This window comes from Dinoponera quadriceps, unplaced genomic scaffold, assembly GCF_001313825.1.
Source record: "Dinoponera quadriceps isolate SergipeBrazil2010 unplaced genomic scaffold, ASM131382v1 scaffold616, whole genome shotgun sequence".
Lineage (NCBI taxonomy): Eukaryota > Metazoa > Arthropoda > Insecta > Hymenoptera > Formicidae > Dinoponera > Dinoponera quadriceps.
The window spans coordinates 214950-229814 of record NW_014555184.1 but is presented as its reverse complement, the minus strand read 5'-3'; the positions used below and the strand labels follow the sequence as shown (position 1 = coordinate 229814).

General features: G+C 43.0%; 1 protein-coding gene across 2 annotated transcripts in view; it reads left to right on the top strand.

The window, feature by feature from the left end:
* LOC106743294 (E3 ubiquitin-protein ligase RBBP6) overlaps positions 1 to 14865 on the top strand; it is a 15996-nt gene that overhangs the window by 457 nt on the left and 674 nt on the right. The window contains exons 2-16 of one of the 2 annotated variants that reach the window (XM_014616999.1): positions 287 to 470; positions 575 to 809; positions 1157 to 1396; positions 1557 to 1723; positions 1838 to 2236; positions 3915 to 4086; positions 4429 to 4675; positions 4768 to 5077; positions 5196 to 5265; positions 5359 to 5658; positions 5857 to 6069; positions 6912 to 7208; positions 11491 to 11778; positions 12440 to 12673; positions 12839 to 14865. The exon at positions 12839 to 14865 is cut by the window's right edge and continues 674 nt beyond it. In XM_014616999.1, coding sequence (XP_014472485.1) covers positions 305 to 470; positions 575 to 809; positions 1157 to 1396; positions 1557 to 1723; positions 1838 to 2236; positions 3915 to 4086; positions 4429 to 4675; positions 4768 to 5077; positions 5196 to 5265; positions 5359 to 5658; positions 5857 to 6069; positions 6912 to 7208; positions 11491 to 11778; positions 12440 to 12673; positions 12839 to 14865 — 5365 coding nt within the window. In that variant the 5' untranslated portion in view covers positions 287 to 304. Of the gene's footprint in view, positions 1 to 286; positions 471 to 574; positions 810 to 1156; positions 1397 to 1556; positions 1724 to 1837; positions 2237 to 3821; positions 4087 to 4428; positions 4676 to 4767; positions 5078 to 5195; positions 5266 to 5358; positions 5659 to 5856; positions 6070 to 6911; positions 7209 to 11490; positions 11779 to 12439; positions 12674 to 12838 lie in introns of both variants that reach the window. The other variant, XM_014616998.1, reaches the window with a different exon arrangement.

Here is a 14865-nt window from a genome sequence, read left to right as displayed (position 1 = left end):
AGGGCGGGAGGGTGGGAAGGAGTGAGAGGGGGAGAGAGAGATGAGCTTAGATCTCGTCAATCTACCGTTGCACGATGCGCATTCCTGACGTAAACGTGATTTTTTTTTCTTTCTTGCTGCAAGATGTTGTGCGAATTTGTATTCTCGACATTTTTTTGTAGCACTTTAGCATGGTCATTTCTCTGTGAATAGCACTCTTATATTTGCGATATCCGTATCATCTATATTATCTATTTGTTATTATACATTATGCGAACATTAGTAAGTTTCTTATGTACGTTTCCAGGTAATCTAAGTGGTAACAATGTCAGTGCATTATAAATTTAAATCCACCCTGGACTATGACACCGTGTCGTTTGATGGACTGCATATTTCCGTAGCAGATTTAAAGAAAGCTATTTTTCATCAGAAACGCATCGGCAAGAATACCGACTTTGATCTGCAGATTACCAATGCACAAACGAAAGAAGGCAAATATATCATATTTTCTCACGGAGAAATTGCTCCTTTTTCATTGAAATGGTACTTGGATTATGTATCGGATGTTTAATTAACGGTTAATGTATTTCCATAGATTACACCGATGATAATGCATTGATCGCCAAGAACACTAGCCTTATTGTTGCTAGAGTTCCACTCACGGTACAACAAAAGCGTTCTTGGGACCGAAATGAAACCCCTTCATTTAATAACTTAAAGGACGAGACTAACTTGGGTAGAGCCGTCGATCTCACGAGATTGGATGGCTCCGAGGAGGATAAAATCCGCGCGATGATGACACAGTCGACTCAAGATTACGATCCGTCTAAGTAAGTAATTTAATCATTTATTAAGGCCTGTTTTAGTAGTTGTTACTTGAAACTTGCTTCAGGTTGTTGTTGAAATAGCCAGATCTGAATTCAGGGAAATATGAGTTTCTCAGTTGAATAGCGTGTACAGATGTGTTGTCAAATATGTCATACGATTCAACTGAAAAGCTCAGATTTAACTTGGAATTAAAATCTGAGTACCTCACGAGTTTCAAGTGACAACTATTAACACTGACCTGAGTGTGTTAATTTGTCATTTGTTGAATCACAACACATGTGAGGCCACATTTTCACATAAGCCAAACCGCACATTGGGTCGAACTATAGGTAGCTTTTCTTGTATACAGCTATATGAAAATTCGTGGAGCAAACCAGACTGGTGACGTGCCTGCCAACTATCGTTGTTACAAGTGCCATCAACCTGGACATTGGATAAAAAACTGCCCATTAGGTACGAATCAAGAACCGATCGAGATTAAGAAGAGTACAGGCATTCCCCGTAGTTTCATGGTGCCAGTTGAAGGTCCTCTGGTACCTGGCGCTATGATGACACCTACAGGACACTACGCTGTTCCTGCTATCGATCAGTAAGTTTCAATCGCAATATCTAAATTTGACCGATGGACTCACTTAAATTTGTTTATAAAACTTGATAAATATTATATATATAATATATATATATATATATATATATATTTAAAACACATTGTTCAGAGAGTGATTGTTACTTCTTTCTGTTACTTTTAGTCAAGCTTACAAGGAAGGCAAGAAGGAACGACCGCCGTTTTCTCAGGATCCAGAGCCCGTAGTGGAGAAACCGGAGATACCGGAGGATCTGCTATGCAATATCTGCAAGGATCTCCTGACGGACGCGGTGATGATCCCGTGTTGCGGAAATTCCTTTTGCGACGAATGTAAATCTTCATAAATTATTGATGTCTAAGAAATACCTTACCTTGTATATTCTCCTGCCGAGATTATCACGATTATGCTCACACGTCTCTTTTTTTCTCCTTTCGGTATTACAGGTATTCGCACATTTTTACTAGAGTCTGAGGAACACGAGTGTCCGGATTGTAACGAGAAAGACGTGTCGCCGGAGACTCTTATTCCGAATCGATTCCTCCGTAACGCAGTTATGAATTTCAAAAATGAGACCGGCTACGCCAAGAGACAAACGTATCGGCCTCCTCCTCCTGCGCAGAATACTGGACAGCAGCCGGTGGCTGTGCCACCGATCGAACCACCGAAGGTTGAAGCGCAGCAAACCACTAGTCAAGCTTCTCCTCAAACTACGCAATCGTCCTCCGTTCCTAGCGCACCGTCTCAAGAATCGGCAGAACCGCCGCAACCCGTCAATCCCGAATCAACAACCTCGCAACAGATTCCGGCCACCTCTAGCAGTTTGCAACCACAGACGCCGAGCAGTAAGTGTTTCTCGACACATATAATTTTTGTTACTGTTCCTATGTATATTATACATATATATATATATATAATTCTACAAGAAATAAATAGATCTAAGATATTGTGTAATGTATAATAATAGATTTGTGATAATTTTATGATATGTACTAGGATAATGCAATCAAAATGGCTGTATTCTTGTATGATGTTTTCTTGTGTTTGATAGTTATAGTCCGTCATTGAGTCTTGATTAGTGTGACATATTAGTGTGCAACAGCATACGTCATTTCTTACCGAGAGTGGTGCTTACTTAATCATATCAGGGACCTTCAATAATTAATTGCTGAATTCATTAAAGTTCAAATATTTTGTTATATTGATGTAAACTTTGTCGAGTCTAACTCGATTGTTGACTTGGTTAAATACTTGCCTATAACATTTTATAACAGTCTTGTCTGTAATACATTTAGTGATACATTTATTTGGATAGATGTACATTTACACGATATATACTTGTCAAAGTTATTTTTATATCAAGGATATCAATTTTAAAAGATTTTCATCGTTCTATTGATGATATTTTCAAGTTACCTAATATTACAATATATATATATTTATTTATCTAAATCTATACATTACTAATAATATATTACTAATAACACATCAAACTACAGCATATACATAGAAGGTTTGTATTAGTTCTTAGCAATATATGTATATAGATACTATAGAAAACAAAATCACACATAGTAATTGATATAATTTAATTAGGTACTGGAGAAAGAACAAATTTTCCGATAGTTTTTCCAAAGGCCTCCTTTAAAAAATATAATACACTATTCTAAATTACTTATTAGTCATTTTTGTTAATAATCATAATTATATATTATTTTCTTCAATTAATTTGAGTTGCACAAGTATCCAAATTTAATTCAAACATATTGATTAATAACAAGGTTATATTTTTTTTTTTTACATTTTTTCGTCAGATCTCAAGATATATAAAATGTCTCCCATCTCACATATACACTAAAAAAAAAAAATAGAAGGGCAAATAAATAACCTCTCAATTTCTCTGCTCTCCTACGCGGATCGTCGTTTTATATCGCGCACTGACAAAAATGATGTATTTGCATACAGAGTATATGTGAGAGAGCATATATATATATATATGCATCATATATATATATATATATCTCGTAAGGTGAACCTCTTTCTACCTTTCCATATATTAAATTTCTCAAAAAACACACATACACACACACAATACATACACATATATAAAGGCCAGACGCCATTATTGAAGTATGTAACCAATGTGGCTTTGGCGTTTTTGTATCACGCAGCGAGTAATACTTGTCGAGTGGCTTGTTGTGCGATTGAGTGCGCTCGGTTGTTATTTAATCTTGCACCGTAATATATATCGTTGACGATATATTCGGGTTTATTCGGCCAGCTGACGATATTAAACACATAACCTCAAAACGCGCGAAAATGTCCCGTACATTAGTGCGCCTCTAACGCGAAATATCGCGACGCCGCTATCCCGCAGCGAGTTTTCGCCCATCCGAGTTGCTTAATCGTATTGTGATGTGCTTCTGACAGCTCTGCCTGAACCCACCACAGAGTCACACTTACAAAGTGATTCGGTAACAAAACTAACAACTGATGAAGAAACTGAGGTGCCTCCTCCTCCAGGGACAGAGCCTTTACTTCCGATCCCCGCTATTGTAAGCTCGCCTGAGAGAGAGCAAGAACGGAACCAGGAGCCACCGTGTCGTGAGAAGAAGGAACGGGACAATGACTATGCAGGAGAACGACAATCCAGAGAACGTCGACGGAGCTTCAGTAGAGACAGTCACCGTGAAAGGTAAACTGACTCAAGCAGAGACTTACTTTCAGTAGAATCACTATCCCAACGCGTTGCTCAGGAAGATATCTCGATCTCATGTTGAATAAACCTAGATTTTCGACGGTTTTCAAGAAAAATGATTAATACTAACTTTAAATTTCGTCGTATCAATCCTATTATATACAAGAATTGTCAGAGTTTAAATGAGAAAAGATACGTTATTGTCTACAACTCAGAGAAACGTATGTCGCTCAAAGCTCAGTAAGACGCAACTCATCCGGCTACGACAATATGTTTACATCGCAGCTTTATTGCTGTTCAAGTGATAAACAAAAGTTGTTTCTCTGTGACAATGTGCAGAAGCGGAGAGCGTGGCCGTCGAATCGAGAACCTAAGACCACTGAGTCGCAGGCGATCCCTGTCGCCCCGGCATTCCCAGCACAGCGATTATCCATCCTCGAGCGGGGGGGTGCCGCCTCACTTAATGAACCCACCTCCTTCCAAAGGTTATCAAGGTCACCTGGGGGATGATGGACATTACCCGCCTGCTATGCATTATGACAGTGGTATACGCAGATCCAACGAGGATCGTCCTGGTACTCCGACGGTAAGCGTGCGCTGCTGCCGATGATGTAAAATCGCGATTATCTGCGTTCACGGATGTTCCCACGTCGCGTATTTTCACCACTGACGTTCCAGGTCGACGAGCCCCACCTGCACGTCCCTTCGTCCGGCAACCAGCCGCCGTTGTTACCGTTCCCGCCGGGCGAGGAGCGTATCCCACCGCCGAATTACAATCAGCCGCCGCCGAACGTGCCGCCGCACAATCCCCCGCTGTTGCCTGATCCGTACATGAGTCATCGGATACCGATATATCCGCATCAGCAGGGCTCACATTACGGACCACCGAGATACGACAGGCCACCTTATCAGCAGCAGGGCTACCGGCCGTCTCAGCCGCCTCGAAATTACAATGGGCCGCCGAGGCCGATCAGAGGATTACATCACAGTAAGCAATAATACTGGATTCGTTGTATCACGAATCGTGAATAGGCACACTCGTCGCTTCCTCGGGCGACGAGTGTGATCGGTTTCGTCTCACTTTAACCGTCTTGTTGTGTGCGCAGTGGGATACAGAGGTTTGCAACCACCTCCGCCAGGGCTGGGTAGAAACATACACAACGGAAATCCGCCTGGGTAAGCTGCGAATTCTTCGTGTCTCAATCGACGGACTCTGTCCCCGCAATTGAATCGTTCGTCTCAACACATGTAATTCTCTTCTTTTCTCAGTATCATCGATGACCCGTTGGAGGCTTTCGAGCGTATGCTCCGAGAGAAGGACGAAAGAGACAGACGTCTTGGGAAGCACCGACGAAGAAGCAGAACACGATCTAGATCCCGCAGCTACAGCAGGTCAAGATCGCGCTCGTTCGGTCGTCGTTCGCCTTTCGCTTCCCGCATCAGTCGATCACGCAGCCCGCCGTCAAAGCGTCGCTCGTCCAGATCGCCGTTACCGCTCAGACCTCGTAGTCGTACACCGAAACGTAGGTCGAATAACAGGTCGAGAAGCGGCAGTTTCTCCATCAGCAGGTCAGCCTCGACGGTTTCAAAGAACCGCCGCCGATGTCAGGCAGGGGAGCAGGCATTGGAAAAGACTCGCTTTTAGTCGTGTTTTTTCAAGCTTAAAACTTTTAGAACACTATTTTTGCTAGTTAAACCGCTCCCATGCCTGCGATACGCACATTTGGCTCGCTCAGCAGTTTTTTCAGCTTCATTTTCGTGTTGCAGATCCAGATCGTACTCCCGCAGTCAGTCGCCGAGGCTATCCCCGTCGAGAGACCGAGATCGCGAGAGAGACCGGGATCGGGAGCGAGACAGAGAAAGAGACCGAGAGCGCGATCGTGATCGTGATCGCGATCGCGATCGCGACAGGGATCGCGAGCGAGATCGAGACCGCGATTTACTGCCTAGATATCGATCGCCAGTGAGATCACCTCCGAGGTGTGTTTTCGATTACCGTTGTCTTATCATTTGTCCATTACGCCCAATTTCACCAACGCCGATAACCTGAGTCTCCGTTTATTACCCCGTTTCTGCCATCATGATTTAAATTTATTGACGATTGACTCAACGGAATTGACGAATCGCGTTGGCCAATTAACTGAACTGATCGATGTGATTGGCCAGTTCCGTTGAGTTAATCGTCGATCAGATTCAGATCACGGTGGTAAAAACAGACATAAGTATTCGAAGAGAGTTTAAACCCAGATCAAGGTTTAATCACGACGTTAGCGAGATTGAATATTAAGACTTCTGGATACTCATTTTGTCTGTTTTTTATCTTTTTATTTTTTATGACGTCAGAAGCGAGGAAAATCGTGCCACTTTGACGGCATATATGGAAATAAAAAAATATACGCACAAAATAACACTCGTGATCGATTCAGCGCATTTGTAATAATGTCCGGACGCTTTCCTTTCACCCGAACAATTAATAAATAGCCGTAAATTAGTGTAACATGCAGCTTGCGTTTTTAATCTATCTTCTCTCATAATTTCTGTTGCGTTAATTTTATAGCTATTTATTAGTTGTTCGGGTTAAAGGAAAGCGTCCGGACATTTTTTACAAGTATACGATCACGTGTGTTATTTTGTGCGTGTATTCTTTTATTTCCACATATACCGTCACATAAATTGGTATTAATTTTCCTCGCTTCTAATGTCGTCAAAGAACAACCAAAGTAAATATTGTGAGGAGCTTTAAAGACAAAGCTTCACGAGGGACGTGTTTCGTCGTCAAATTACATTCGTCGTAACACGAGCGATTTCCCGGTTTCTTTCAGATTCCAAAGAGAAAGGGATCGCGAGAGAGAACGACCGAGATCCCGCGAGCCCCGGGACGGATACAACACTTATTACAGCGACTCGCCGGCTCACGATTATCAGTTCAGAGATCGCGAGCGCGATTTGCCACCTCGGGAGAGGCCGTTGCCGAGATATCCCATAAGGAACCAGTCGTCCCAGCATAACATACCGCCGTTGATGCCGCATCTAGTCACTGGAGGTCACCCACCACCGCCGCTTATGTCATTGGGACCTCCGCCTACGGACAGGAAAGACTATTATGATTCCTACAACAGGTATTTTCGCCTCAATAGTATTTTCATTCATGTACACGTTAAGCAGACAGTCTACCAAGACGATACCTACTTACCGCCGCCATCCCCTGCACAAAACTGCGGAAGTGTGGCGGATGGATCACACAAAAGCGTTATGAAATACGGAAAACCGAATCGTCTTTGTTGTGTTCATTAGCGAGAAACTTGTGCGTACCGGAATGATTCCGCAAGTCCTCTTGATACGATATGCGTATACACGTTGAAGTATATTATTGCATAAATTTGGCAATATGCACTTTTGCACACTGATTTGTAGAGTAAGAATGGGATACTGTGATATTGTCGTTGTCGTGACGTAAATCGAATCAGTCACAATCGATCACGTGTGATATTCATTTGTTTTTTTTATTATATATCAGTGCGAGTAATAAGCTTGCCGAATTTATGCAACTTGTACTTCGTAGATACATTTTAATTACTGCAAGAATGCTACCTTTTGCAAGTTGTATGTGTGAGATTGTGCTTGTACTGACTCGTATATCCGTGATATTCGAGAGATATTGTATAGATTTATGTATACATATATACATATTTTTTTTATAAATTTATATCTTCAGTCTCGCTGAGGGACGAAGAGAAAGACTAAGATGGAGAGTTGCGCTTTTATACATATCACTATATCTTGAATAATTTTCTATTCGAAAACTTTATTACAAAAAATATATACGCTTTTATACATGTAGTTAGACTGTAGTTTGCACTTCAGAAACTGTGATTCGTCAAGACCACAATTCTTGACGCACGAAATTTTTATAGCTTTTACAATTGCGAACATTTTTTTTAAATATATATATATATATATATATTTAAAAAAAATGTTCGCATATATATATATATATATACTTGATATTCTAATTCGGCTCGTGAAATATTAACAAAAAACGTATATTTATTAACTAGTAAATATTTATAGTATAGAGAGTTCAACAAAGTTTTTATAGTTTTAACTCAATAACGAGAGTGAAGCAACGCCGCCGATTAATTGTGCGTGCAGTTTTATATTTTTATATGATCACTATATTATTTATACTTTTAGATTAATATCTTTACAGACGACAAGTAAAACGATAGAATGTATGAATGAGTATGTGAATTATATACATACAATGTGTGAATGAGTGTGTGAATTATATACATATACAGTACTTTATTCCGTGTCACCTTAATGTTTTAACTTTCATTAAGGGATATCGTAGGTTGCCAATTTTTACAATTCTATTTTTTTTTATTTCTTATATTTTTTCTTAAGTATGAAATGTCCAGAATGTATGTGTAAAAATCTGTGTGCAAGTACGATGATAGATAACGGATTTATGCAATTTTTAATGTTGCGGGATCCTCGCTGTAGCGCGTTGAACAGTGACTTGCTTGCGCGCTTTTGACTCTGGAGTGAAAATTTTCGGAACGAAGGTTTCCTTTGTTCTCCCGATATATTCTCTTCTCTACGACTGTTATCCATTTGATCACAAATGGTCCTCAGAAGAGAGAAAAGTAGGCTGCATCTTTACTGGAGAATGCAGTTTGCTTCTCTCTCATCCAGTCTCATATCCCCTTTCTCGCATTATATTGCATTTCGTACATTAAAAATGAATGATTGTAATAAAATAATTAAGCGGACCACAGCTGATATAATTATTGCGACACACACACACACACACACACACACACACACACACACACACACACACATATCGAAGACAATGAAAAGACTGCGTAGGGCGAATAGAGCGCGTTCGAGACGTCTCTCGATGACATTCCCTCGTGACGAGAAAATTTGCCGTCGTCGACGAAAATTTCCACATTGTTGTAGGTAGCGTTTCGGATGAAAAATTGTCTACTCAACACAACATGAAAGAACGAAGCACTTTGATTATATTGAAAATGTATACAGGAATTTACACATTTACACAACTTGAAAATCACTGAAAAGAGATAGAATAAACCTTTGAGTGGAAACATTTATTTTGCGATCGACCATTCTCTTTCTCAACATACGATAAAATTTAAAATATACAAAGTGAGAAACAACATCGATATAAAATTACAAATACAACAATAAGTTGCATGATTCTGAGCAAAATGCGTTTGAACGTTCAGTTCTACAGGTTTATTCTATAAATCACGGAATGAAACGCAGAAGAATTCAAAACAACTGAATCACCCGACTTTTAACTCGACACATAACAGACACACATGCACACACACAATCAAACTCACATATTAAATTTAAATTATAAAATCTGAAATCGATTTTATAATTCAGTGTCTTCAAATTTCACAGTTTTATTACAGACTTGATATGTATTATACTGTGTTCTAATAGTACTTATTTTAATTCAGTAGTAAGTATATATTAATCTGTATGGAGAAATTGTTTATAATTTGCTCTTAAATAGTTACCTGAACGAAGATGTAGGACATATATATTATGGAAGTAAACTATATATATATATTATACTCTAAGTTATTCTATGCAACTATATCTAAGTATGTTTTCTTAAACGGACTTGTGTATGCAAGAACGTGCTGTGATAATTAATTATAAGTTAATTAAGATACATATTAAGTATATACTTACAGTTAAATTAAAACATATAAGCAATAATGATATTAATATATTTAAGATATATCACGTATATTTTGATATACCTTTACAATACATTTAGGATAGTTATATAAATACGATATGTGATGTTATATGTTTTACTAAGTATAATATTCGTTAAATTATATATACACATGCAATTATGCAATTATGTATACATTTAATCATATATATACGATATTTGTCGCTAATTATGGATTAAGTAAGAGAGAAAGAGTTTTGGTTTAGCTTAATATAATAATCTCTTGCTGCATAATTAAGTCTTTCTGTAAGAAACTTATTAATTTAAGTTTGCTCTAAAATATGCTATATGTAACGTACAATACTTTATATAATTTATATAAGGATCATTATACTATACAGTAAGTGTGCTTTATCTACTTGCTAAATGTTACCACAATATTATTGAATATACAATTTTGTAAATTGCATGTGAATGTGATACACTTATTATTATTATATATATATATATTATATATATATATGTATGTATACATATATTACATTATGAAATATGTTAGTAATCTAAAAAGTGCAAGAAGAAGAGAGAAGCAAGGAAAAGCGTCAAGGACCGTCGTGGGGACCGCAGAAGCTAGCCAGCTGATTGACACGTCTGCGTGGTTTCTGAATCAGGTGAATTCAGGACCAAATCAACATTTGTAACGAATAACAAAAGCCACTTGCTCACAAATACGCTTCTCCCATGCTCGGCTCTCAAGGCGTGCTACTAAAAACGTGTATCACGTCGCCAATGAACGAACAGACTGTGCAAACGGCACAGACTCCAATTCGACAATTTCCTCCCGTACCATATGAACTGTCTACCATTTGAACGCGTTCCTCTCGTTGAAATGAGTTGACTTGGCGAGCAACTTAACGGAAATAACGTCTCACCGGCAATCGCGGTATAATTACGAGAAAGCGTATTTCTTTTCTGCTACACATCAAAAAGTTCCACACAAAGTTATGAATGTTGATTTATGTACTTCATAATATTATAACTTTAGTTAATGATGATCTTAACCAGTTTTTTGGGTAATAGGTGGTGTCACGTCCTGTTCGCTCTCTTTCAGCTAGTGCGAAGAGTCGAATTCGAAAAAAGAAAGTGCAAGTACATACGTTCCGGCTGACAGGTTCTCTGGTTCGATTGTCGAATTTTCTATTAAGATAAGTGTTCCTCCACGTATGTGTAGCCGGAGAAGAGACAGGCAGAAGAGACGGGGAGAGTAGTCTCGTTGGCAAGGAGGATACAGAAAGGGATTTCAAAGAGGCGAACACTGACCTTCTGTCAAAGAGAGCCACACGCGTCACCTCAGTCGCGTACATACGATTTTCTCAGGAGTACTTTATCGATACCACTATCAATCTTCTCAATGTAGTATCGTGGGATATCTCGATCGATTTCATTACTAACAACCGTCCGGACGCCGTGTAGAGCGGTGTCCTTCTCCTCCTCCTCTTCCTCCTTCTTCTCGCGTCGTCGTAACGATTTCTAAAAGACGCACGATCATATGTTACTTCCTCCTAAAAGCGCAAAAAGAAGCGGCCTCTGGTCAACGACGAGTCGCACCTACGAGCGTTGTATGATCGTTGCCTGACGAACGTATGTGAAGCGCTGTACTGGCTTTCTGTCGACAGGTATTCCGGTCCGCCGCCCCCGCCGCCGCCGCCGCCGTCGTCGTCGTCGTCGCAGCGTTTCGCCAGTCCTTTGAGGGATCCTCCGCCTCACAAACGATTCGACGACGTCGCACCACCCGGCACCGAAGGCTACTACGACCTCTCGCCACCGGGTGTCGAGCACTCCGACAGGGTCCTGAGGGATGATCGCGAGCGGCAGCGCTCGCTCAGGGAACAGGAGGACCGGGAACACTCATCGAAGGATCGCGACAACGAGGAGCGAGATAGATTGCCTTTGAGGGATGATAGGTAACGTCTCTGAGACGCCCCGATGAATCTCATTGTCGTTCAACACTGAGATTTACCTTGTCGCCGGTGGAACTTGTTGGCTCTTGTTTCGTTTCCTCCGTCGTCTACTTGATAATTATCACAATTTCGTGCTGAGAACATTTGATAATTTCCAGCAAGAGTCAAATAGCGACGTGTATAAATTATCACACAAAAGTAAAATTTAGGAAGTACACAAGCATATGCTAAAATTCATGTATTCACCTTATTTGAGTAACAGAAAAGTTTGAATGAACCGTTTGCAGCACAAAATTGTAGTGCATTGCGGGAGGATATAAATATTCGTCCTATACAAAAACAAAATCAAATGTTTAATTTGTCAACTGGAGAAGATTGTTTAAGAAGTTTCTATTAATTAACCGGGATCCATAATTAACAAGGATCTGTTCGTTCATGGAAAGTTAATCCTTACGTCGCGTACGTTGGTCCGAAAAATTCCTTGGTACGCGCCAAGGAATGATACACGATGTGAACATTTGTATCCTCCCGCAATAATAATTTATGTACGTCGCTACAACAGCTGGGATCTGCCTCCTTATTGTTCTCTTTCTCAGTTGGATATCGACAGAGTGTATTAATACTGTGTTAATATTTGTACTCGACAATTTTCTGCTCTTCAAAGGGGTCGTGATCGTGAGGATCGTATGCGGGAGAGAGACGAGAGGGACCGCAGGATCGCACCTAGAGATCGCGAGGATCGCGACAGGCCGGCTGTACCGAGAGATCACGAGGACAGGATACGGGAGAAGGACGAGCGCGACAGGAGAGAGAAGGAGAAGGAACGGGACGACAGGCATGTTCGCGATCGCCGAGATGACGACCGACACGTCGAGAAGAAGGACTACGACAAGGATCGGTACGTTCTTCTACGTTGCGGAAAATTGCAGAGGCTCTCATACACAAATCGCCAGGTTTTCCGTGCAATTTCGATGCTCGAGCTTTCGTTTGCGATTCGTCGAACGGTCTTCTCGTACCGTCGCGACATTTGCATAATTCAGCAGCATGTTGTCTTTCGTTGCAGTTACAGAGACGACCGAGACCGGCACAGGCAGGACGACAAGGGTCGACCGCGCGAGAAGGAGAGGCGCGAGCGCGAGTACGAGTCCGAGAAGGATCGCGACCGGCACGAGCGATACGAGAGACGCTCGGCGGAGAGGAAGAAGGGCGGCAGGAAGAGCCTGACCCCGTACTCGCAGAAGTCCCGGGGCGACGCCAAGGACCTGTCGCCGGAACGCGCGAAGAAGAAGGAGAAGGATCACGAGGAGAAGGCGGAGGAGAAAAAGAAGGAAAAGAAAATCAAGGAAAAGAAGAAGAAGAAGGACAGCGAGGAGAAGGAAAAGAAGAAGAAGAAGAAGAAGGAGAAGAAGTCGAGCCAGAAGGAGACCGTGGCCAAGGACGAGTCGATGAAAGCGATGGAGGTCGAGGACGCCCTGGCCGAGATAAAGACGGCGGACGACATGTCCTCCTCGCCGCTCAAGGCGGACTCGACGAAAACCTGTAACGAGGAGGACAACATCGAGAGCAGGATGGAGTGCATGCACAGCGAGCCGACGTCGCTCGTGCCGCTGATCAAGGAGGAGTTCGAGGACAAATCCTTGGCGATGAATCCGGAGCCGCCGGAATTCCAGGAGGCCAGTCCAGGTAGGATCGATCACACGGAATTCGGCACGAATCCACCGAATCCGAACTTCAAGCCGATCCCGGAGCTCAAGTCCGACATGAAGCCGATCGACAGCCTTTACGGCGGACTGGACGACACGGAGATCAACACCGTGATCACGGAGAAGTACTCCCTGATGTCGTCGGAGCACGAGGCCGACTCGAAGGAGATGGCGCCGACGGACAAGTCCCCGAAAAAGGACGAGTTCCTGGCGCCCATACCGGAACTGTCCAAGTGGGAGCGCGACGATACGGCCGAGAAGCCCGAGGACGACGAGAACGACGATGCGCAGGGCTCGCCTACGGAGAAGATGCAGACGGACGAGCCGAAGTCGGGGAAGGTCACGTCGGAGGTGCTGAAGCGCGCGGAGAACGCGATATTCCAGAAGGCGATCAACGCGATCCGGCCGATCGAGATCAAGAAGATCAGCGAGAGCCGGAAGATACTGTATCAGAACCCCGAGCCCAAGGTGTTGGAGGTGGTGGAGCCGGCGGCGGCCGGTGGTGGCGGCGGTAATCGGGAGCCGCGTAAGAGCGTGAACGTGACGATCAACGTCGGCAGGAACGAGAGGAACGTCGAGATCACCGAGCCCATGAAGAAGGCCAAGCTCGACCGCACGAAATTCAAGCCCGTCCCGGAGACGTACTCGCCGACCAGACTGTCCGCGAAGGAGCGCCTCGGCGAGAAGATCGAGGACAGCAAGGAGAGGAAAGTAAGCCCGATGAAGAGCTTCCTGGAGAGGCGCGACTCGAAGAGCGACAATCAATCGAGAAGCCGATCCCCCAGGCGGGAGAAGAGGCTATCCTCGCCGATGCTGGAGCGACGTGTGGATCCTTCGTCGTTGAGCCTGACCGCTGGCGAGCGGAAGGTGTTCCTGGAGGACAGGAAGCGTGACAAGGATAGAAGCAGCGACCGTTCCAAGGACAGGTCCGAATTCCGTGACCGGCATGAGTTGAGACCCGAGCGGGAGGGTAGAGTCGATTGCAGGACGGACTTCCGGTCCAGCAGAAGCGATATGAAGGGGGACGGCCGCGCGGACAAGGAGCGCGAGAAGGAGCGCGAACGGAGAGGCAGAACGCCCCCCGCTTCTTCCGGCGGCCTGTTCAAGTCGCGAACGGCGGAAATGTCGAAGATGTGTTTGCTGAAGACCAAGGACGACTCGGAGGAGCGAAGGCGCGACAAGAAGGGGGCGCGGGAGGAGAAGAAGCGGAAGAAGGAGCACCGTAGTCGGAGCAAGTCCAAGGAGCATAAGAAGCGCAAGGAGAAGAAACACAAGAAGGACAAGGAGAAGAATCAGGAGAAGAAGCAGAAGCACAAGGACGGCGCGGCGGTGGCGGCATTGAAAGACAAGTCGGACGGCATCGAGGCCAAGATTACCGGCTACGAGA